Source organism: Andrena cerasifolii, chromosome 3 (assembly GCF_050908995.1).
Source record: "Andrena cerasifolii isolate SP2316 chromosome 3, iyAndCera1_principal, whole genome shotgun sequence".
NCBI lineage: Eukaryota > Metazoa > Arthropoda > Insecta > Hymenoptera > Andrenidae > Andrena > Andrena cerasifolii.
In genome coordinates, this window is record NC_135120.1 from 6,476,273 (window position 1) to 6,502,673 (window position 26,401).

The 26,401-nt window shown below is 36.1% G+C and overlaps 2 protein-coding genes and 1 long non-coding RNA gene across 6 annotated transcripts in view; 2 read left to right on the plus strand and 1 right to left on the minus strand.

The window, feature by feature from the left end:
- LOC143366975 (uncharacterized) overlaps positions 1-26,401 on the minus strand; it is a 238,064-nt gene that overhangs the window by 189,859 nt on the left and 21,804 nt on the right. The gene's annotated exons all lie outside the window — the stretch shown is intronic.
- LOC143367102 (uncharacterized) lies at positions 10,113-11,712 on the plus strand. Its single transcript, XR_013084964.1, has 3 exons — positions 10,113-10,195; positions 10,514-10,693; positions 11,189-11,712. It is a non-coding gene; the product is annotated as an uncharacterized LOC143367102 (long non-coding RNA).
- LOC143366898 (uncharacterized) lies at positions 22,722-24,256 on the plus strand. Its single transcript, XM_076808346.1, has one exon. The coding sequence runs from the start codon at positions 22,773-22,775 to the stop codon at positions 24,180-24,182; it is 1,410 nt and encodes a 469-aa protein (XP_076664461.1). The 5' UTR covers positions 22,722-22,772; the 3' UTR covers positions 24,183-24,256.

Consider the following 26,401-nt stretch of genomic DNA (forward strand, 5'->3'; position numbering starts at 1 on the left):
CTATATTCTGCGTCCTATTTTGATTGTGCGCTAAATTGCATGTTTAATACTGTACTGTATTGATATAGAGCCCAACGATTTGAGAATTTGAGAAAAAAGCATTACAAACGTTAGGTCAGGTTGGAAAACAGTCTTCAGACTGATCCTCGCCTTTGCGATTGTCTTTTTCTTCTTTCTTTTCTCTTGCTTGCCTGTACATACTTATTTGTGCAATGAAGACGCTTAAGAATAATAATAAAAAAGCGCATCATGGTTCGTAATGAACAATACACAGGGTGTTCCATTTTAATCTTTCCACGCAAATGTCTCGAAAACTAATGCTTATTGGAAAAAATATTTCACATGAAAGTTGATCTGCATCGAAGGGAGCATCGGTACGTTTTTGTTCAATATGGAGGCACTTCGGAGATTTCAAGATCAACCCTGTTTTCTTATTAGGAAACGTATATTTTTTTGCATACCTAAATTTATGCCTTATAAAAAGAAAGATTTATTCTGAATTTCCCAGTTTATCTTTCTAGTGAATATCTTTCGTGATGCATTATTGCAAGGAATCTGGCACTTGCAATCACTATTACTCTTGTATCAGCTACCTTCACATTTCCTTACGGTGGCAAACTACACAGCTAGCGGGAATGTCGATATGATATTGGATTCGGGCAAAGTGCAGGGAAAATTATCGACATGCTGCATGATAATTTTATCCGAGCCGTTGCCACCCAAATCATATAGTGACCCGGAACCGTGCTATGGGGGATCCACACATATCAGTTCCGTGGCGGTTAAGTGCCGCCAGTGTCAATAGTTTCTTTGTTTCAGTGTCAGTGACTGACACGGACCAAGTGATATTTTTTATACATCGCCTTCGAGGATTCTGCGCACGTGTCAGTTCCGTGCCAGTGGTAGGAAAAACAGGGGATAGAGCATTTCTTCTTCTTACCACCGGTACACCGGCACGGAACTGACACGGAAGTGTGCCCAGACCTCGAAGGTCTCAATACACTTCTCAGATAAGTGTGTTTAGACCTTTATTCCTGCTAATGTAAGTACGCTCCTAGGATACCGCGCAGTTCGAACCTTGGAGGCGCTGAGGGCGATTTTACTCCAGCCAAAGCTTTTAGTCATTTTATATTTTCTGGAATTCCATGACAGTAAATGTCCGTGAACCTCCCGCGTATTACACGTCACTGAACTCGTCGTTTTATCAGCTATGTACACAGTAGTATACACCTACTGTAAAAGGCATAACATCTATTTTACTTTCGAAAAAAAGCAGAGTTGATCTTGAAATCTTCGAAGCAACTCCACCTATTTAGAATAAAAACATACTGATTATAGCAGTGGTGATCAACCTTTGGTCCGAAGTGGGCTACAGGTGGAAACCTACTACTCTACGCCAGCCTGAATATTAAATACATAAATATACTAATCAAAGAATTTTAATTTATGGTCTGAATTTTTGTTATTTCTGACATTGATTTACAATAATTTTTTTTTTAATTTGATTCACTGTTTAGTAGTAATATATACCTGCATATTATAATGTAAACACTAAACAGGTATAATTAAATGAAATTAAATAACTATTGAAATTTACTTAATGAGATAGTTGCTTCCAGTGGCGGATTTAATAGGGCGGCCGATGAGCAGTTGCCGTCTGGGCCCCCGCCCAGTAGGCCCCCCAGGGCCCCAACCTTCAAAAATTATGATTTTATCCAAACAATATTTTTTCTCTATTACTACACTAAGATCGTTTTTAGTAAACTACCTCTTCATTTTCCTGAAAAAGTGGGCCCTCCAGAGGACCCCTAGGGCCCCTCCTTAAAAAAATTTGATTTTATCCAAACTATATTTTTTTCAGTACTACCAACCTTACCCCGCTTTTAGTAAACTACCTCCTCATTTTCCCGAAAAAATGGGCCCCTCAGAACATTTGCCACCTGGGCCTTTTTTCTTAAATCCGCCACTGCTTGCTTCTGTTTCCCATAAACGAGCTTGTCAATATTGGCTGCGATATTCGAAGCTGCTACTCTAATACAATTATGTAATCGTTCGTCAGCTAGTCGATTACGACGATCACTTTTTAAAATTGTCATTCTCGAGAATAGTTGCTCACACGCAAATTATATTTATACAACATTAAGGACAATTTTATCCTATTTTTAGCGCAAAATTCATTCCGATATCTTTTACAGTTCAAAAGATATACGCAAATGTTCAGGCGGGCCGCAGGTCAGCGGCTGGCGGGCCAAATACGGCCCACGGGCCGCGCGTTGCTCATCACTGGACCATAGGCGCATCCTTGGATGCAGATCAACTATCGTCTTAAACATTATTTTCGATATATATTCATTATGAAGAGATTTGCGCAAAAAGATTAAAGTGGATCACCCAGAAGAGAAGAAATCATAAACTGCGCAAACAAATATTCAAAATAAATAAAAACATCATCACTGCTTTGTATTACCAATAGCTTCATAAATCCAAAGGCTACATCTATCCCCTAGGTTTTAGATATTAGCATTTATTTACATTTACAGTTTTATGCCGATAGAATACTTGGATAAAAATCAGTGTTGTCAGTTTGCTTTTACCTTGATCCTTAAGAACGCGAATCCCAATTCTGTATCGGGAACGTCATCGTGCGATTATACTGAAGAAGACATCAGCCAAGGGATAAAAGACCTGTGTATAACTTGTTTATACTCTCGACTATATTCTCCTAAAACTGAAACACTTGCGTGCTATTGCTAACTTCAACTAAAGTATGCAAGTAGAACAGGAATGTTAAAAAAAAAAGAAGCTTCAAACACGTCTGCTTTCTTCCCATTAGCTGTTATTTCCATTCCGTGCTTCTTCAGGTACCATTCAAAGGTTCAATCGAAAGCGTAGATTGTAAATGAACGTCGGGCCGCTCAAAGATGAATCGGTTTCCTCGGTTAGGGAATTTACATTGCTAATTTCCCGAGGTTTTGGGTGCTAACAGCCCTCACGGTGAAAGACAGCGGACACGCCACAATGAGGGCCAGCTTCGTTGAGAAAAGGCGCCTTCATCATCAATACAGTCTCCCGACTCCTGGGCTCCTATTCTAGTCTCCCGAAATGTTATTCACTTTGAAATACGGTCCCATGGAAGACCTTTGATTTATTAGAAGTAGCCCTCTGCCTTTTACGAATTTATCGGGAACAAATGGAATCAAAGCGTTTAACACAGCTCAGAGGTAGCAGTAGGTGTACTTACCTACTGATCAGTTTTTAGCAACGAAATAAAGACAGCCCCCAGACCAATTAAAATCCAATCTTCATTGAATTAGTATTGTTATTCTGGTATAGTGAATTTTATTACGAAGCCGTCCAAAACAAGCTTGGGAAAGACAGTTTTAAAAAATACCATTCTATAGAAAGATGTACCCAACTACAGAAAATGTAGAAATTAGAAAAAATGAATAACTGATGAAAAGGGTGAAAGAGTTTTCGAGAATTGACGTACGTAATGCAATCGTGCTACTGTAACACATTTTTTTATATCCTCTATTACTATACATATATCATTATCATTAAACGTAATCTACATGTATTTTATAGTATCAAGCTGAGGCTTACTCCGCATTATATTGAAACTGTACATTTTGGCGTCAATTTTGCGAGATTGAATTATAAAATCAATCAAGATTTAGTTTCTGACTAAACGACCTGCAATTATTAATTTTAATAATTAAAGTAATAAATTGTTAACTGTAGTTATATAGTAGTAGTATTAATGATAATGTGAGTAAACGAATCGACTTTATTTAATTCTCCTTATATTAAGCAGCAAATTACGTAATTTGTATAGAAAGTTATAGTAATTTCGCAAATACTGTTTAAGAGGTATACACCTTACGTAGTAACATATCAGCGTCATTATTCGTTGCGCTTTATTGGCTGCAATGCTCTCTAGTTATAAATATTTTATAACTCCGTAGTATAGAACGGCCTTCTGAGAATTTTTATCAAGACGTCGTAGTTGTGCCAAGGGGGACAGTTTAAAAGTTTTAAGGCTGCCGATGAATTTTATACCCCCAAGTTTCCCTTACACGTGATATCAACGTGCTTCTAGAGACGTCCTTAAGTCTATGACACTTTACTTTATACAACACAATTACAATATATTTGCATTTTTAACGATATTAATATACTTGGATGGGAGACATATAAATTGGGGTGCGCTGGAAACATTAACAGGGAAATTACTTTTCAGGAAGTACAGAATTTATCACGTACCCTGTTAGGAATATTAATGAAAATATCTCAGAATGCAAAATTATCACTAACGGTTTATTAAACTTGAGTTTTTATTCTCGAATCCCAATCTTGAACGTTCGTAAAATGATCGAATTTATTTGTAAAAAAAATCCACGTTTCGTGGTGATTGATGGATATGGTCCCCAAATCACAGAAAGCCGGTTTTTTAAATTTTTAAAAGCTCATAGGGGAGACCGGGGCAAAGTGACGCGAAGAAAGTTTGAAGTCGAATAAAATTTTTCCCTTACAATAAAAATGTGTGGAAATAGATTTATAATATAATTTGAACATTACTATTGATAAATGACGAATAGCAATACTTAAAATAAACTTAAAGTATATTAAAATTCAACTTGAAAAGAAAATGCCCAAACGACCAGTTTACCCCATATGTGGGGTAAAGTGGGCTACTATCTGGGGTAAAGTGAGCTGGAATAAAATACGAGTTTTAATTAAGGAGGTAATTATTAACCCCTTGCGCTGGGATGACGTGTGTAACACGTCAGTTTCTGTTTTTTTTTTAACCGTGGTTGTCAAAAACTGTGGCGGATTTTTCATTTTTTTGAGGTTAGATTCTGTTCCATCACACCGCGTGGTTTCCCAGCTAGCTGATAGGTTAGGTTATTGCGCACATCACTCGCGCATCTTTTTTTGCAGCTCAGTTTGCCTTGAATGTGTACTCAGTAGAAAATTAATTATTTAACAATGTTCGGATCAATATTTTTTCAAACACGTGTACATGTATGTTTATAAGCTTGTTATAAACACGCGGAAAAAATTTGGAGTTAAAATAACACATTTAAGACTCATTTATCCAAAAAGCTAAATTGAAAAGAAAACCAATTGGAAGTCTCCCAACTTCATTTTTAATTTTTTAAATGAATTTCCATTTTTCGATATCTGAATGTGCATAATTATCATTGTGGTATTACACACATTTATTACGTCACCAATATTTGTAAATATATTCTATTGTTAAAGAATAAATTGAGAAAGCTCATTTTACCCCGAGGTTCACTTTGCCCCGCTCTCCCCTACTGTTTTAAATGAATGAAGAGTACGTGATTTTGCACCATCATACAATCAACATATTACTGCCTGGAATATCAACTAATATCCTTGCTTAGGTGATCAAATTTTAACTTGTCGAAAATATAGATTACTTTGAAATCGATAAGAGCATAATCCTGAAGAAAATATTTCCCATTCATCAAAACATTTTCTCCTCTGGAACAAGCAGTTTCTTTCTGGGATTTTTTTTTCGTACCATAAAAAATAACGAAAACATTTCTAATGATCACGTAAAATAATACAGCTTGTGTAATAATGAGGATGAGTGCTCAAGTTTTAAGCGAGGAACTTGAACAGCGTGTTTGCAATAAAAAAAAATTTATGCAAACGTAGGGGACGCCTGTTATTGTTTCGTTTCTGAAATACAGAAATGAGAAATGATTAATATTTTGTGATACTGTCAATGTACGTCGCTTCAAAATCAGACAAAATGGATAGCTGTAGATTTTCACAGTATAGACATTTTTTGCATATAAGCAGTAAAGATGATTACAACTTCCTTTTAAAAGCAGACATTTTCAATTATGTTAATAAGTTCATCTCTTTTTATAATTAGATGGGATTATATTTTTTCACAACCAGAACACTACTGTTCCTCAAAAATAAAGCGATAACGAACGTATGTTTGTATGAACTTTCTTTCTTATTTTCCTGAATTTTGTTCGATAAAACTTGGGACACCTTATAAGTAGTATATTTTATGAACAATTATCAATGTGATCCAGATCGTTTAATTTTGACGATACATCCCCGTGTATTTTTACAGGCAAATAACTGACGCGATTTGAACCGCTCATTCGATCACGAAGCACCATGAGCCACTTGCTACAAACGAAGACAGGACATCTGTGAGGGGATGGGCGAAAGAGGTGGAGTAGGACAAGAGGGAGGGAAAGGAAGTTAGGGAAATTTTACCAGAGATCCCAGTTGCGTACAAACGTTGATTTTCCGTGTCATCAAGCTGGCTTGTATGTTCCATCAAGCGTAACACGTTTTCCGCTGTTCCTCACCCCCGCGTTTTTAACCCTTTGCGATCTTACGTCGAGCCTCTGACTTCACAGAATCGTTTATGGCAATTTATCAATGCACCAGCGATTCTAAGAATATTTCGCATAACATTTAAGGACCACAGGAAAAAGATGATAACTTAACTACTCTCTGTTACGTCCGAAACCGAGATGGTGATTGGTGAGATTGATTCCGGAACGTAAAAGAGGGATTTTTTTATTCTTGCTCCGTCGCGTCCGGCGTAAATAGGAGCGACGGATAATATTCGCCATGATTGCTCCGGCAGGTGATGCGCAACAACAATACATCCTAATGTCAGAAAATCATTATACCAAGAATGTTATCTTCTCCGAAATATTACGAAAAAATCAAGCTTTTTTCAAAATACTTAATTTCCTTAAAAGATATTAATTCTAATAAACATGAATTAGTCACGCTAATATCTCGGGCGAAGCCGAGATGGAGGACGCTAGTATTAGAATATGTTAAGAACATGATAATACAATATTAAAATATTTCAAAGCCGAGCTTATTTATTTATTTTGTATTATTTTATTTTTCTGTTTATTTTAATAGTAAATTACAATGAAAACATGGATGGTATCCAATCCGCATACCCTACACATACATACACAGTATACATATGTAGTTTAAATTAAAAAAAAAAAAAGTTTCCCACCAGAAACATGTTCACAATTTCATTAGACAGTTTTATAGAGTATATATAAAACTATTCCATTCTCATTCTAACAATTTTGTTATACTATAATATCTATGCTATAGTTTTCAAGGCATGCAGGAAAATAGGAAGGCACACATTAACCTTTTGAGGGAGGTTTTCCCCCTGAAGAACCGAAAAGTAGCAGAAAAAATTTTTGGTACTTCTATTGAGGTTCCCCAGAAACCTGAAAAATATTATCAAATATGTCTGTGATCATCTCGGAAACTAAAGCCGAGCTGGTATGCTCTATAAAACATACCACCACTTTTTTAAAAAAAAATCCGTGATAACATAATGTTCTAGAGACCAACCCCTCCCTAAAAGACACAAACTTCATAGTTCTACACCCTGCATAAGTGAAATATGTAAGAAAAAATCTGGACCGCATATCGCGAATGATTTAATGCTTTCCAAACACTATTGTGTCTGGAAATAGCGCATTCGTACAGACTTGCTGGAAGGATACGTACAAAATAATTTAGACCGCAAAAGGTTAACACCCTGTTCGAGGGTGTAGCCAGAATCCAATCTTCAATGCTTATTCTGATAAATGGACGAGGAAACTCCGCCTGCAAAGGGTATTATTTACCGTTTTCAATTATTCAAATGACTCTGTCTCCTTTCGTCCCCTTTGGTCCCTCCCCGTATTTGTTGTGTTGCTGACAACGCCGTTAATAAAATGGGAGACACGCTCAGAATATCGGAGCATTCACGGTTTACAGTCGCAGACGTAAGAGAACCAAGTACACGTTTTAGGGTCATCACTGTATTCGACAAGTGAAAGGAAAGGAAATGAAATTGAAATGTTTCATTGCCATGTCTCTTGGATAGTGACAGAATCCTGAAAGTAAAAAAATAATAAATGTGAAATAGTTTAACCGTATTAATTTTACAGAATTTTTACTACTCTGCGAAAAAATTAATATCATATAACTTTACAAAATTATCAAAATTGTTTTAGTGGAGACTGGGAACTAATACGATTACCGAGGATTTGGATAGAACTTCTGACAAGTACGTACATAAAAAAGTCGAGGACGAAAAAGAGTATTATCAAATAAATCACAAAACATAGAAGATAATAATAAATATAATATTAAAAATGATCTGAAATCATTCCCTATCCAAATTATCTTTGTAAGAAGAAGTGAGATCCCCATAAAAAAACTTCAAAAAAGTAAAAAAACTACACCAAGTACATGAAATCAAGTAAATTACAAAAAATAGAAGATAATAATAATTATAAAATAAAAAAAAAGATGTGAAATCAAAATGAGCTGCAAGTACATAAAGGTGCTTTCCAACTGCGCTTGAGATGACACAACTAACATATCGCAGACATTTTAATGAACCCATCAAAAAGAATCCCATTTAAAAACACTGTTGTAAATTAATAGCTTTACAAAATTAATGATATACACAAATTTCGCCAATTATAACAATGGCTATTTATACAAAGAAAAATTGTATTACATAATATTAAGCAGATATATTTTTATACAAATAAATATTTTAATACGAATAAATATTTTATTCAAAATACTTGGCGCTGCGCTCCGAATTGGTGTTGCTAAACTGAATAATTATGTATAAATTGCATTAATCTTTTCCTCTCTTTCTTGTGCGTGCGTTCGTGAATGTGTGTATGTGTGCGTGTGCATATGCTACGTATGATATTAGAATTAGATATTAAATATATGTAGAATAAATCTGACTGCGTTTCTAGTATGTGTATGTATATTATGTATTTTAGATTGTAAGGGAGTTATTGTAAATTACTAACTAAGACAATTAGTATTTCTTCGGTTTCGCAGCGCCAAGTATTTTGAATAAAATATTTATTCGTATTAAAATATTAATTTGTACAAAAATATATCTGCTTAATATTATGTAATACAATTTTTCTTTGTATAAATAGCCAAAATTATAATATTGTTATAATTAGCGAAATTTTTGTATATCATTAATTTTGTAAAGCTATTAATTTACGACAATGTTTTTAAATGGGATTCTTTTTGATAGGTTCATTAAAATGTCCGCGATATGTTAGTTGTGTCATCTTAAGCGCAGTTGGAAAGCACCTTTATGTACTTGCATCTCATTCTGATTTCACATCTTTATTTTTATATTGTAATTATTCTTATCTTCTATTTTTTGTGATTTATTTGATCTCATGTACTTGGCGTAATTTTTTTACTTTTTTGAACTTTTTTTATGGGGATTATAATTTACTCAAGCGTTATCAGTGATGTTATCATGCGCTTAGATTAATTTGCACTGCTGACGTAAACAAGTTGATTAAATTGAATTCATCATACGGGAAATGTCACGTTACCGCGATGACCAAATGTTCTAATCAATCTAATCTACGGAATAAAACAAACCGATTAGGAAATAAAGCAAGTGAAGAATATAAAAATATGGTTGGTCGAGCACCGTGTACGCCATGCATTACAAGGTGGAATGCTCATTACGATAGCGTTAAGCTGGGATTTCCAATGCGCGGCTCGCTGCGGCGGCAGGCGGCGGTCCTACTAGAGGCAAGGGAGAAACAGAGGCATACTTCTCCCTTGCACTAGTGGGATCGCCGCTAGCCACCGCGGCGAGCCGCGCATTGGAAATCCCACCTTTGCAGAACTATTAAGGATTCAAAAATCGCTTCCAAATATCTGTCAAAAACTTTAAATACCATATTTTAGTACGCAAGACCGGAGAATTCTTAGAAAAATATAAGAGTTGCATTCTTCGGAAATATTTTGCCATGGGTATATGGAGTAAAGCATAATCTAGAATGCGTTAAAAAAGATGAAAATAATAATAAAACATTAAAGTATTGTGAACTCGGGTACCCGATGAGACCCACGGGTAGACAAAATTACCCGGGTACCCGTGAGATACCCGGGTAGACAAAAATTACCCGGGTACCCAATGAGACCCACGGGTAGACAAAATTACCCAGGTACTCGATGAGACCCACGGGTAGACAAAATTACCCAGGTACCCGATGAGACCCACGGGTATACAAAATTACCCAGGTACCCGATGAGACCCACGGGTAGACAAAATTACCCGGGTACCCGTGAGATACCCGGGTAGACAAAAATTACCCGGGTACCCGATGAGACCCACAGGTAGACAGAAATTACCCAGGTGCCCGATGAGACCCACGGGTAGACAAAATTGCCCAGGTACCCGATGAGACCCACGGGTATACAAAATTACCCAGGTACCCGATGAGACCCACGGGTAGACAAAATTATCCAGGTACCCGATGAGACCCACGGGTAGACAAAATTACCCAGGTACCCGATGAGACCCACGGGTAGACAAAATTATCCAGGTACCCGATGAGACCCACGGGTAGACAAAATTACCCAGGTACCTGATGAGACCCACGGGTAGACAGAAATTACCCAGGTACCCGATGAGACCCACGGGTAGACAGAAATTATCCGACTACTCGGGTAGACAGAAATTACCCGACTACCCGGATACCCGTGAGACACCCGATTAAATGAGATAGTTGGGAATTCCGATTTGACAACCGATCGTCTTTCGACTTTCAATCATTTTCGGCTAACATCAGTAACGAACTTCAAGCAATTAAATGTGATATTGTCTGCGCGTTACGATTATGAAGGGCGCGTTTTATAAATAACTGTAAATTATGTGCAGCACACGAAATGCTGTATTTTAAATTCTCTAATAAATTTGCTGATGCATTCATGTTACTTGCATTGTCATGTACCACAGCAATTAATTTATTTGTAATGTTCCACCTTCCTACATTCCTATTTCCTATTATAACGGCTGCGACATTTTCCGCGGTATGTCCTCATGTCGTCCCTGTATAACTATGTATATCATGCGTGGAAAATGTGAAATTTTTTAGCTCACGGGCATCGACGACGCTGTAGCAAGCTCCTGTTCAATTTTCTCCCGTTTCTCCCCATATAGCAATTCCAAGTTCCCAAGCGTTTTAGAAAAATTGGAATCCTCATTTCAAACAAATAAACGTGTTGCTTTACTTATTTTTTTAATAAATTTTTTCATCTTAAATCTCATAAAAGTTGACGGCCCCCTTCACGGGTGGCCGCTAAACAGATCTAGCCCCAACAAACTCCGATTAACGATGCGAACGAAAACCCAGAACGAGTGCATTTTCCTAGGATTTTCCGAGTTTTGCTTTGCATCGACTGACGGAGTTGGTTGGGATTAGATAAGACTGACTCCTCTACTCTTAAGCTAATAGGGGCAGGCACTGTAATAGGGCGAACTACCATATTGTAAGTGCAACGAACGTCGATAGTTCGCAATTTTCACATTCTGATCAAAAGACATTCTAGGTATCATAGGTAGTCATAATTTCATAATTATAACGCGCAGACAATATCACATTTAATTGCTTGAAGTTTATTCCGTTCATTAGGGATGTTAGCGGAAAATGATCGATAGTCGATCGGCTGTCAAATCGGAATTCTCAACTAACCCATTTACTCGGGTATGTCATGCATACCCGGGTAGCCGGGTAATTTCTGTCTACCCGGGTAGCAGGGTAATGTTTGTCTACCCGGGTATCTCACGGGTAATTTTTGTCTACCCGGGTATCTCACGGGTACCCGGGTAGCCGGGTACCTCACGGGTAATTTTTGTTTACCCGGGTATCTCACGGGTAATTTTTGTCTACCCGGGTATCTCAGGGGTACCCGGATAGCCGGGTATCTCACGGGTAATTTTTGTCTACCCGGGTATCTCGCGGGTAATTTTTGTCTACCCGGGTATCTCACGGGTAATTTTTGTCTACCCGGGTATCTCACGGGTAAATTTTGTCTTACCGGGTAGCCGGGTACCTCACGGGTAATTTTTGTCTACCCGTGTATCTCACGGGCAATTTTTGTCTACCCGGGTATCTCACGGGTACCCGGGTAGCCGGGTATCTCATGGGTAATTTTTGTCTACCCGGGTATCTCACGGGTAATTTTTGTCTACCCGGGTATCTCACGGGTAAGTTTTGTCCACCCGGGTATTTCACAGGTACCCGAGTACCCGACGGGTCGGGTAGTAACAGCTCCATTGCGAATAGATGCCAAACGTAGAAAAATTTTGGTTTATGTATAAATCACTTATATATTAAATTAATAAGCTTCTTGTTGTATAATTATCCCCTGATCTATAAATAAGTTATATATCCATATAGTTCAAATGTATTTATATAACGGAATATATATTTATTCATACACCTATTCATAAATATAAACGTATTTATATATTTCTAGTTAGAAAGATAGGGATTCAATAATGAACTTATTATACTATAAATAATTTATATAAATACGTTTATATTTATGAATAGGTGAATAGGTGTATGAATAAATATATATTCCGTTATATAAATACATTTGAACTCTATCGTTTCGGAAATAACAGTTTGTTTCATATTCCCACCTCTTCTCCTAACATTTTATTATTAAATGGTAATGAATTATATTAAAAAACGATATTTCATTTAAACATATTTTAATATTATAATATAATGCTTAATTATTTACAAGTGAAATTATCGTCTGTGTTACTTCACTTCAGGTACTTTCTAATACAATGCTCAAAATATCGAAAACGGTTTAGGTAGGGTAGAAAATGGGGGTTCTCAATCCTTAAATTTTTTCTATCGTCCAAGGCTTGATTCTTTCTTCGAGTAATTTTTGTTGCGAATCAATTTTTAGAAGGCTCCTACCAATACGAAGTTTCTAACAATTAAAAAATGAAATGTAATTACAGTTTCGAAGAAAACCAGCGAATTCTTCGCTCTTTGAATCTCAACGGATTACCAAGGATTTCAATGTCGGTTATCTAAGAAAGCACTAATTGCAAGATCACGCCCAGCCACTCGCTCTCCATCCCTCCACTTGGGCCCGTTTCATCGCGTTATTTGCGATCAGCTACCCACTTCGTCTCGACAATCCGAGATGGGTTGCTTAAGGGGGCACATGGGTATTAGACACCTGAAATCAACGGTTGCTTCTGGGCTAGATTATGGAGCCAGTAATAACTTAAACCGTTTGTTCTTTTAACAATTCTTTCTTAGGGATGTAAGACGTATTTTCAAATAAGAATGTTTACAAAATATTAAAAATTAATTAATATACAAAATGTCAAAGTGAGTGCTTGCGTAATGCGCGTCTCCATGTGGCGAACACGATTCCGGTTGACTAATTCATCTAAAAGCAAAATCGCTGTATATAAGTATCCTTTAACTCAAAATCTACAATATGAAACTTGGTCGAAAAATTTTAATAAAAATCCTCGGAATTATACAACAAATATCAACTTCCAAGGATTTTACTGAAGTAATTCTGTGATAAATATTGTCTTAAATGTTGTTAAAGTTATGCGATCTTAGCGAGCGAGTTCCACATTGTGGAGAAACGTGTTTCGCAGGTTGAGTTCAAATTTTACAAAAAAATATCCATCTGTCCTCGAGTTACGATGTTCGCCGTCTTGAGAAGCACAGGTTTCAGAAAAACGGCTTTAAAGCCCGCCGCGGCGCGTTTACCTGCATTGGCCCTTCCGTTACATTTTACGCTGTAACTCTCACAATTTTTCGAATTTTTCAATGAAATCTTTTTTAAAATACTTATAAGACTTGTGGCTACCATAAACAATCCAAAAAAAAAAACGATCAAAGGGCGAAGACCGTACAAATCGAAGGAAAATTAGAAAGAACAATTTTTCATAAATCGCTTCTAAAACATTTCAAAAATATATTCTCAAAGTTATAGACCGAAATTCAACTCCGTATCGATACTAGGTATAAGCCTGTTGAGTCAGCGCGCCTCCGAGCGCCGAGCATACCTAAAGGTCTATCTGTTCCGTATCAGTTCTGTGGTCGCAAAAGGTATCGGTTACTTGTTTTGGAATGGAGCAGCGCACACTCGTCCGCGTCAGGTCTGTCAGCAGGTGTCAGTGTAGAACCCCTATCCGTCCAGTGGAACTAAAATTTGCTTGCCAACGATATGAAACGTGGAAACGAACGGACCAATTGTTCTTCAATAAAAAATATCTTCTCGTGCCCCACGCATTTCGGGACAAAATATTTCTCTGAAAGAATGAATGAGATTGAACCGTTGTCTATTTGGATTTTACACAAAAGATGGAGTAAAAAATTGGCGGAGAGGAAGCATTGGGTTCTTCCCCTAAACAGCATTAGGCATGAAAAGGGAACTTTACATGAATTAGGTATTTCGTGAACTTCTAATACCTAAGTTACTCGCGATGAGCACCAATACACTTGCTGGAGGGACATAGGAGCAAAAGGGGTGGTTCAAATTGGGGACGGACCCCTTATCGCATGGAGTCTATAAAAATACACGCGCTCGAGTATCGAAACAAAAGGATGCGCGACGTATTGGCTACAAGAAAAGATGGGCCGTAGGGGGGAGATATTACTATGTTGAGGTGGTGTTACAGGACGTAATTTTTCAGACAACTTGACGATTTTTTTTTTTTTAAATTCTTCGCAATTAAATTCTCTATCGATCTGTCGGGCCGAAATTTTGAATTTCGTTGCTGATTTTTTTATATTTAGCGAATTATACAGCAGGTTTCGAAGATCAGTATCTGTGGGCTTTTTAGGCTGACTGTTCCGAATTTGAAGTTCAGATTTTCGAAATTGAAGGTGGTGAAGAGTTGAAGGGTGGTCTAGATTTTCGGGGACGCTGATTACGAATATTAGGTAATTATTGTAAAGATCAAATTTTTTATTTTTACCACAAATCTAATACTGTGGATTAAATTGTAAAATTTAAAATGGCGGATGGACATTCGTATTTTCACAAATTTTTATGCATCATAAATGTGTGATTTTGCATGTTTAAACCTATTTGTCTGTGTTCGTACGCGTTCTTATAGTTGACTTTTCGGATTCAATATTGATGAGCAAGATTTTTAATGTTCGATATTTTTAGAAGGCCTGATTCGCTTAACGCTTAATCGAAAGCCGATTTTATTTTGTTTGAGGAGCAGGATTTGTGCTTCTGGAAGCAAATCTCTGGTTTTTTGTTTACGTACGTGTTTAAAAATATCAAACATTAAAAATCCTGCTCGTCAATATTGAGTGAGAAAAGTCAACTATATTCGGCATATTGGATTCACCACCTTCAGTTTCGAAAATCTGACTTTAAAGTCGGAAGAGGCGGCCAAAAAACCCACGGATACTGATCTTCGAACAGTGCTGTATAATTCGCTAAATGTAAAAAAAAGCATCGAAATTCAAAATTTCGGTTGGACAGATCGATAGAGAATTTAATTGCGAAGAATTTGAAAAAAAGAATCGTTAAGTTTTCGGATAAATTGCGACCTGTAGGGTGATTTGAAGGAAAAATGTCATTATGTACCACTGTGCGGCGGAGACCTCCCTCAACCTCAGCGCGCTCTTCTGGCTTTTCTCGAAACCACGTTTTCAAAATTGGCGCCGGGATAACTCAAAAACTATTTGACCAATCAACTTCAAATTTCGCACACTTTTAGTTTATAACATTCCTCAGAATATGAACCTCAAGGTTTAACCAAATTATTAATTTTAACCACTGTTTCTAAACAAATAAAGCGCAATTTTTTGGCGGAAATAACCCGTAATTGTTTGAAGTTCCGCCATTTTTAAAATATATTATTTTTTTACACCATTCACGGTTCATTACCTTACGATTGGCACATAAATTGAAAAAAAATTATTGTTCTGTTTCACGTAACTACCAGAGGCGCTACAACCGGCGCCGTTTTGCATCTCGAAGAAAAGCCTATTTCAGACACTGCTCTATTTCATTTGTATTTATTATAATTTTACTTTTACACAATTTTCTTTTTACTTGTTACGATAATAAATAAAGTACCCTTAAAGTTCCAAAAGGATTAGCGCATTGGTATGTTTAAAAAACTTCCTAAAAATTGTTAAAAAAAAATAAGCCGTTTATACGGGCTTCTCTGTAACGACGACGAGCGAATGGGCATATTCAAATATATGTATGACTCGATGATCGGTCTTGAGTTGTCCGCGGAGCGATCGACGCAAAAGAAAATACCCGCGTGGTGTAACGACGAAATAAACCAACGATTATCATCTACCAAAAAATCTCGTGCTACAAATTCGATCGACTTTTGTTAAATACTCAAATTTGACGTTGTGTTGCAGTAGGCACTGTTGGATTGTTGGTAACAGAAAAATGAATTTGGTTACGTATGAGAACCGCTGACAAAAGCAATAAACCAGAGGCCAGCGGGCCCATGGGTCTGTTAGGGAATTCTTATTCTAACTGCAAGGGTAAGAGACAGAACGCAGGCCTGTCCCTTTTCAAGTGGACAACGGACTTTTCGAATTGCCTTTGCGTTTTCTCTTCGCTTCGAGTCTTGCCTTCAGCACGATACGACGTCCTTCCGAGCTGAGTAAAATAAACTAGAGTTTATAAAGAATATACTGTTTTACAGTTTATTCCATAACCCATTTCCAATAGGCACTTCGCACGGTTTTGCCCTCTCCGCTGCTTCCTTGGGACGCAGGGCGTTTGCTCGGTGGAAGGAAATATTAGTATAATATAATGATATAACATTTATCATAAGAGCGTACGTGTTCGATAACGACGGCACAGTATGCGTAGGCCCTGTACTCTGCGCTGTGACTCCTCGATTGGTCAGCGTTATTGTGAAGATAGAAGTAGAGGCTTCATTCCTCCGAAGTCGTCCTGAGCAACGTATCATTCGAGCCTCGCTATTTGCCAGAGTTCTTTCTGATGCGCACAGTTGTCGCAACAATGTTCTGGCCACGTTCCTGGTGTGTTATTTTTTATTAACGGACGGAAGTAAAGAGGCACTTTTCCTGAATCTAGAAGACGTAGTTGCTGGCCACATCTGGACGTATGTAAGTAGCTGAATCGTAGCTAACATTTGTGTGAAGTGTAAGCATTCGTTTTGCTGCTACGTCGCACAGTGGGCAAAAGTGAGGTAGTTTGTTTAAAAATCAAAGACCTTTGATAGAAATGAGATAGAGCGATGATTTTTTTTTAAATTAAAGCTCAGAGATTGCAGAACATGGGAGAATTAATGAAATTGTGGTGCGAACGTTTTTTACCTTTGAAAATCTGTGTTAAACTTGAAATTTTACAATAAAATTATGTTTTATCCATTACCATGTTCGGTTAGAATTTTTTTTCGACATGTTGTACATCATTTCCCATGGATTTTGTCGCGCTGTTTTCAAGTCCGTTCGCAAAATTTGTCTACTCCCTCAGGATTTTGAAAAAAAAATCGTTTTTTGTCAAATAAACTAATGAATCATAATTTTTTCGTTGAAATGATTTGATAACCCACTGGTTTGAAGATATATTGTATTTCCATATGTTATTACACAATCGAAATAAGAATTTTTAATGTTTATTTTAAAATATTGAATGTTTTACATCTCGTGATCGCTGTTGTATTCCGTATTTTTCGTATTACTTTTATTTTATTAAATAACTTTATACAAATAACGGAAACTAAGACGATTACAGATAAATACTAGATTATAGATTCAGAACTAGATTCTCGTGTCCAGACTATTCGGACTGAAGTGCTCAAGTGCTTCTGACTGGAAGAATTGCGTGTAATATATATATGTACGGTTTTCGGTAAGCTGAAAAGTGGGGGTTGTCTTGAGTTTAACGGTCATTAAGGGATGAGGCATAGAGATCGAGGTTCAAGGATGAGTAATAGGGTACGGATAAGGTCATAAAAGAAGGACTTCAGGATGCTTACTATTGCTATCTGGAAAACTAACGCGCTGACTAATACTTTATATAGATTTAAATGACGTTGGTATACAACATCGCTTGACGTATCGCTGTCATTGTCGCTGTCATTAATCTTTTTACTCATCAACGAATTTTTTAATTTCTGCCGATTCATTATTTTGTACGTACAGCTTTGATCGATTGTTTATTAACATCATTAAAGTTTTCGGGTCGGTTAAGTATATTGCTCGATTAAAAACGTCTAACATTCTATTCTTTCGACTATTTTGTCGTGAATGCAATATCATATTTTCCCTATAAAGTTTATGCCAGGATTCATTTGCATCTTCTGAATAATAAGCTATTGGCAATGGAAACTGTGTTGCTGCTTCGAAATCATTCGAAAAAAAGATTCCCTTTTATGCATACCTATAAATTGGATATTCTAAAATGCTTGTTCCTATGTGGAAAGTACTGTTGGTTAAGAAATCAAGTCGAGATTTGAGATACAATACCCGACCTGACCCGATACAGACCCGAGAATTTTAATGACGTTAATAAACAATCGATCAAAGTTGTACGAACAAAATAATGAATCGGCAGAAATTAAGAAATTCGTTGATGAGAAGCAAGGTAAAAAGATTAAATACTTACCTTAATTCATGTGCAAATGACAGCGACAATGACAGCGATACGTCAAGCGATCACGAGATGTAAAACATTCAGTATTTTAAATAAACATTAAAAATTCTTATTTCGATTGTGTAATAATATATGGAAATATAATATACCTTCAAACCAGTGGGTTATCAAATGATTTTAACGAAAAAATTATGATTCATTAGTTTATTTCACAAAAATCGATTTTTTCCAAAATCCTGAGGGAGTAGACAAATTTTGCGAACGGACTTGAAATCAGCGCGACAAAATCTATGGGAAATGATGTACAACATGTCGAAACAAAATTCTAACCGAACATGGTAATGGATAAAACATAATTTTATTGTAAAATTTCAAGTTTAACACAGATTTTCGAAGGTAAAAAACGTTCGCACCACAATTTCATTAATTCTCCCATATTCTGCAATCTTTCAGCTTTAATTTAAAAAAAAAACATCGCTCTATCTCATTTCTGTCAAAGGTCTTTGATTTTTAAACAAACTACCTCACTTTTGCCCACTGTGCGTCGCCCTTGTTTAACCCTCGTGCGGGCGCGCTTTGTTCACCGATCTGCGTATTTCCTTCATTAGGTCTCAGTAAGACAAACATTCCCCCCCGCGCGATCGTGGTGTGTTTCAAGAACCCTATGATGCTTGTGCCAGTTGATTTTCATTTTTGATGTTAAAAATGTTTTACATATACTATTTTTGTGTTTTTAAATACATTTACTGTGTTTTTGGATACATTGCTAATATTTTCCCCTCACATTTAATTTAAGTTACCACCGTCAACAGAGAAACCGTTTCTGAAGTTTAATATGTAAGGGGGCTAAAATGATTATTTTCAACCGATGAACTGAGTTCACCACGCGCCTGCTCGTGTACCTCTCATTGGCGCGCCCGCCCGAGGGTTAAGCGTTTACGCCACCCTTACATGCTCAAACCAGCCCCAAATTTCACGATTTTTTTTTACGATATCTACTATGAGGTTGAAAATTATTTAAATACTTCTTATGTCTAGGGCATGTATTAATGAATATATTATATAAGTATTGTAAAGAAATGTTAAACAATGGCCGAATTATGTGTTGTCCCGCGAAGCTCCTCCGCGTGAACAGTGCATCAAATTATGACGCCCCGGTTCGTTTGAAATTAGAAAAACCATGATTTTATTGTTCGCAGATAAAATATCTAAAATGTAGCATACAATTTTTTTTTGATGCGATAACCCATTTGTTTATAATAAATATTTTACTTTCGCCTTATTACGTGAAAAATAATACTAACTTTCATGTTCCTCTCATTTGTGCAAAACATTTTTTTCCCTCAAATCGGTACGCTACATCGTAGATATTTTATCATCGAACAATAAGATCATGGTCTTTCGAATTGTACATGAACGTGAGCGTCTTAATTTGATGCACCGCTCATGTGCACAACAGCGGAGCAGCTTCGCGGGACAACACATAACTCGGCCATTTTTTAATATTTCTGTATAATATTTATGCAACATATTCATTAATACATGCCTTAAAGATACGAAGTATAGAAATAATTTTCAACCTCATTGTGTCATAAAAAAAATTGTGAAATTTGGTGCTGTTTTGAGCGCCTCAGGGTGGCGTGGCGTACCCCGTACGCCACCGCTTCGAAAAAATCAGTTATATTCCGTTTTGTGGTCTTTTAATTAATAAAAAATAATTTTCCTGTTAAAATTAAAATTTTTTGGGGTATTTTTATTTTTTTAATTTTGATTAGATAGGTATTTTGTTTACTTAAAAACTGTTTTTTCCCATCCTAATTACACTAGTTTACAGTCATTTGAGGAGACTCCGCTATGAAATCCTTACGTAAGGTGGTCCCATAAACTCAAAAATCGTCATGAGACGAAATCCTATGGATACGTTTATTCGAATATATCAGTTGTTCAATTATTTGGCGAATATAATTCGAATATCCAAGTATTCGAATACTATTCAAATATTTAAGTATTCGAATATTATTCGAATATTTAAGTATTCGAATACTGAAGTATTCGAATAGTATGGTGTCAATTATAAATCAAGTTCTTTAGGTTCATTTGTCAGGGTGAAATCTTGTACGCTAAATTTGACCCACTTCACACCATACTAGCTAGGGCTGGGACTATTTGTCGAATTTCTCGGTATTCGAATATTCGAATACTTCAGTTGCTCAATTATTTGGCGAATATAATTCCAATATCCAAGTATTCGAATACTACTCGAATATTTAAGTATTCGAATGCTGATGTATTCGAATAGTATGGTGTGAATTATATATCAAGTTCTTTAGGTTCATTTGTCAGGGTGAAATCTTGTACGCTAATTTTGACCCACTTCGCACCATACTAGCTAGGGCTGGAAGTATTTGTCGAATTTCTCGGTATTCGAATATTCGAATACTTCAGTTGCTCAATTATTTGGCGAATATAATTCCAATATCCAAGTATTCGAATACTATTCGAATATTTAAGTATTCGAATGCTGATGTATTCGAATAGTATGGTGTGAATTATATATCAAGTTCTTTAGGTTCATTTGTCAGGGTGAAATCTTGTACGCTAATTTTGACCCACTTCGCACCATACTAGCTAGGGCTGGAAGTATTTGTCGAATTTCTCGGTATTCGAATATTCGAATACTTCAGTTGCTCAATTATTTGGCGAATATAATTCCAATATCCAAGTATTCGAATACTATTCGAATATTTAAGTATTCGAATGCTGATGTATTCGAATAGTATGGTGTGAATTATATATCAAGTTCTTTAGGTTCATTTGTCAGGGTGAAATCTTGTACGCTAATTTTGACCCACTTCGCACCATACTAGCTAGGGCTGGAAGTATTTGTCGAATTTCTCGGTATTCGAATATTCGAATACTTCAGTTGCTCAATTATTTGGCGAATATAATTCCAATATCCAAGTATTCGAATACTATTCGAATACTTAAATATTCGAATAGTATGGTGTGAATTATAAATTAAGTTCTTTAGGTTCATTTGTGAGGGTGAAATCTTATAAGATAATTTTGACCCACTTCACACCATACTATTAGAATACAGCAGTATTCGAATACTCAAATATTCGAAGTTTATTCATAGCAATCGAATACTTGTAAAATATTCGATTATTAAACTATTCGAATAGTCCCAGCCTTAATCCGGAATATCGTTTTAGCGAGTGACATAAGGTGAATGTCCCAATTTCTACTCTTGTCCCCATTTCTGCTCATTTCAATTTTTTCTTATTATTATAAGCGTCACGTTTGTTCTATAGTTACAACAAAATAATTCTAAATTATTTGAACATTTACGCGGGTGTTGCACGAGCTTGGGGCTAATCGAAGTGCAGCATAAGCAACGAAAAACTTTTAAAATGGGAGACTCATGATTTTCCGACCGTGTTCTAGCTGGTTGTGCTAAGGAACAGCTTCACTATTGGTACTCGATAATTGGGCAGAAAATAGTTTTTGCAGTAAAAGTTCTTATTTAATAACGAAAACAGATACCGTGCTCTGGATGTAGAGTTTTTTTTACTATTTTTAATTATTTTAAGTAGAAAACAGGTGATTAGATTTAGGGTCAAGTGAATCACCTTCGTGTCCGCATTTCTACTCACCAAAAATTTAGCAACATAACCTCACAATTCAATATATGCTGTAACCTCTATTTCTATTCGAAGGCATTTTATTCTTTGTTTATCATTATTTTATGCTTTACTGTTGTGTCATAGAACATCTCCATAAAAGATGCAACTTATTTTAATCTAAAAAGGCAATATTATGTGAGCAGAAATTGGTACAAATGGTGAGTAGAAATACGTACATCGCTATTCTTCGTGAGCAGAAATACGAACATTTAGAGCATCATATTTAATTACAAATTACTAATAGTTAAACATCTTGAAATAACGTTCTTAAATAGTTTTTTACTTGGTTGATTTATTATTAAAGAATTAATCAATTTCTGCAAATTTTCATCACAAACAAATTTGTTACACCTTCTTTATGACGAGTGACCTCTTAAATTCGCAGAAATTGGGACATTCACCTTATATCAATGAAGTCATGATCGTCTTCATACGTCCTAATCAAATGCAAGCTTTGAAAATTGATTCGACCCGGCGTAATTCTCCGGACAATAGTGAAATTCCCTTTTTTCCAAAAAAAAAGTCAGAAAGAAAATAAAACAATAAAGGTGGTGATTAGTTTGTTACTAACCAACATTTTGTTTTCAGCGAACCAGAGCCATGAAGCAGCTACTTCGTACCGTGGCAGTATTAATTTCCTTACTGTCACCCACATTTGCAAATACCGTTCCGATCGAGCGTAATGGAAACGAAGACTATCCGGACGCCTGCGACACTAACAACCTGACTTTAAAGTTTACTTTTTTTTTGGAGATCGACGAGCGTTTCATTTCTTCCGCCATCATAAAATGCTTAACCATCGAGCTCAGCCAGATTCGTCGTGCAGTGGATGGAGCTTTCGATAAGATGCCAAATCTGCGGTACCTGAATCTCCAAGGAAACAATATTTCCCCGATAAATTTGTTTTCATTCGGTAATCTTTCAAGTGTGAGGAAGTTGATTCTCAGCAATCAAAAGTGGGACCCAAGTGAGGACCAAGATTTCCTACTAAATCCATCAGTAGTCCAAATCGAAGGTGTATATCCGCAACTTCGGTATCTGGATTTAAAGAACGCCGGCATTACGAACATACGAAATACACGGGAAAATCCGTTCCCAGAACTAACATACCTCGATCTCTCAATGAATGAAATTGAAAACTTCAATTTCACACGCCCGTGGGCTGAGAAACTGACGCATCTGTATTTCGGCGGTAATAAAATTTCGCAAATTTCGTTAGCGCTTCCCGATTTGATGTGGTTAGTGTTAGACAGCAATAAAATCCGAACCGTAGCTGATGATGGTTTGGATCTGGTCAGTTTGCCTAATTTGAGAAACCTTTCGATAGCGAACAATCAAATCGAATCTATACGTAAAGGAGCATTCCAGAGCACCGGCAGTCTTCGATACTTGAACATTTCCATGAACTTATTGTCGGCCATCCATCCCGGGACGCTGAAGGACCTGCATTCTCTGCAGGTTCTTGTATTGGATCAGAATTCTTTCGAGGACGTGCCTGTAGATGTACCCCTGAATATAACGACCCTATCGATCAACTGCAATCGCATAAAATTTCTAACGATTAACTCACTGTATAACTTGCCACAATTGAAAACGCTGTCTTTGGCCGGGAATATGATTAGAACCGTTTACATAAATGCGTTTCAAAATCAAAGGATGTTAGAACAGCTGTATCTAAGCAGCAATGAATTAAGTTACTTGCCAGATGGTTGGTATAAGTCCATGGAGAAGCTTCGCTATCTGGACTTGTCAAACAACGAATTGACAGTGTTGGAATCAGCGTTCCAATCCAAAATTCCGTCTTTACAGCAACTCTATTTCGAGCGTAATCCTCTTAAGTATATAAACGCAAGTACGTTCGGAAGGTTTTCGACATATGTAACTGTCTACTTGGACAGTCAGTCGAATCGCACTACCGTGAAGTGTCAGCCTAGTCCGTCATACCAAACCACTACCGCTATCCGCAGTTTGGATTCCGGCGATTATCACAATATTGAGGACTACTTGTAATACCACTGTCACGCCTTGGTTGATATATAGGACAACTAAATAATGGCGTTACAGTGCTAGACTATTGGGGCAAATGTATTCTGTATAAAGAAGTGTTTTCTGTTCTTGCTTTTAATTGCAAAAATATATATCTGCGCTTATGGTTTAAAAGACATCGTTGCATGCCACTTGCTGTCTTGTTCTTCTTCCCTCCGCAATTTCTCTCCTTGTCGAATTAGTTTCAGTGTGAAACAAGTTTGTTACACAATTATCGCGCTGCCGTAAATTTTCTAGTTGAAAAAAAATGCCCGCGTCAAAGCACCTTACGGTTTTGTAGCATGGTGAGTATTGCAACTCGGTCAACGTGTAACAGAGATTTCGGTCACACGAAGTGTATTGGGAGTCTAACAAGTTGGAAAAATCATTCCTGCAGAGTTTTCTTGACCACCTACATCAGGCCTTCCCCAGTAGGGGAAATGCACTACTGAAACACATGTTTCGGTTCTCCCTCCACCGGTGCGCCTTCAGCTATGGTGGGGCGACTCCTACCTACCCCCTCTCCGAGGAGACAGTAACGCCGCTGGGAAACATGTTGGGCGCTTTACGGCGAAAGTACCAAATGTGTCAAGTTTTTGTAGGAAATTTCATAATGACTTAAAAATAGTAGGAAAAATTAAAATTTAAACTAGCATTTCAAAATGACGTAAAAAGAATTTTAACCCTTAACTGGTATACTGTTTTTTCAAACGTAACTGTTATCTTGGGGTCGTGGCAGACCCCAAATAAAAAAGGACACAGAAATTTGTAAAGTCGACATTAGATCAACATCTATGAATACCTATTTTGTTCGTAGGTAATGTATAAAATAATAGATACGTAGAAAGTTAGACTATTATGATCAAATTAATTGGAAATTCAGTTTACAAACTTAGACAACCAAATATTTTGCAGCGAACCTTGCGTGCTTGGGGTCATGACTGACCCCAGGATACCAGTTAAGGGTTAAAAAAATGTATTAAATACAACGATACAGTAATACAATAATCGTAGTGATGTCTTCTCATTAGGAAAATATATTCATTTTTATAAAAATACAAGTAGTAGTTATTTTCTAAATTTTCGTACAATACATAAATGCGTTTTATATTTTAAACAACTTTCGTACAATGCAAATGTGTTATACATTTTATTCAGTTTTATGAAAATACAATCAGTACTTATTTTATAAATTTTTGTACACATATTATACACATGTTATAGAAATAAGCATTTTATACACATTTTGTGTAGAATATAATTTTTTTCCATAATAGTTTTGAATTAAATATCAACGCTTACAATATGAAATTTAACAAAGTTCATATAAAATTCACATAATATTATACCGTTTTACTTTTTACATATATATATGTGCATACAATAATATTTCTAGGCTTTACGTTTCCGCGAGAAACGTTTCTGCAGTTTTTCCTCTGTCAGATTATAAATATTGACGTCCATGTCAGTTAAAGCATTTTAATTTAAATAACTTGTCAGTTTAATTTTAAAAAAGTTATTCTGTTTTTGAAGGGTGTCCGAATATTAGTAAGAGTGACTGTATGAATCACGGTGTTGTGCATGGGTTGTTTTGCTCTCCAATCAGCAAAACACCTGAAATCACAGGGAAGCGTTATTTTCATCCCTTCCACGTGGTTGAGGAGCCCTATACGTACAGGTGCAAAGTAAAAAGTAAAACGGTATAATATTATGTGAATTTTATATGAATTTTGTTAAATTTCATATTGTAAGCGTTGATATTTAATTCAAAACTATTATGGAATAAAATTATATTATAAACAAAATGTGCATAAAATGCATATTTCTATATATATATATATATATATATATATATATATATATATATATTGTACAAAAATTTATAAAATAAGTACTGATTGTATTTTCATAAAACTGAATAAAATGTATAACACATTTGCATTGTACGAAAGGTGTTTAAAATATAAAATCTATTTATGTATTGTATGAAAATTTAGAAAATAACTACTACTTGTATTTTTATAAAAATGAATATATTTTCCTAATGAGAAGACATCACTACGATTATTGTATTACTGTATCGTTGTATGTAATACATTTTTTAAAATTCTTTTTACGTCATTTTGAAATGCTAGTTTAAATTTTAATTTTTCCTACTATTTTTAAGTCATTATGAAATTTCCTATAAAAACTTGACACATTTG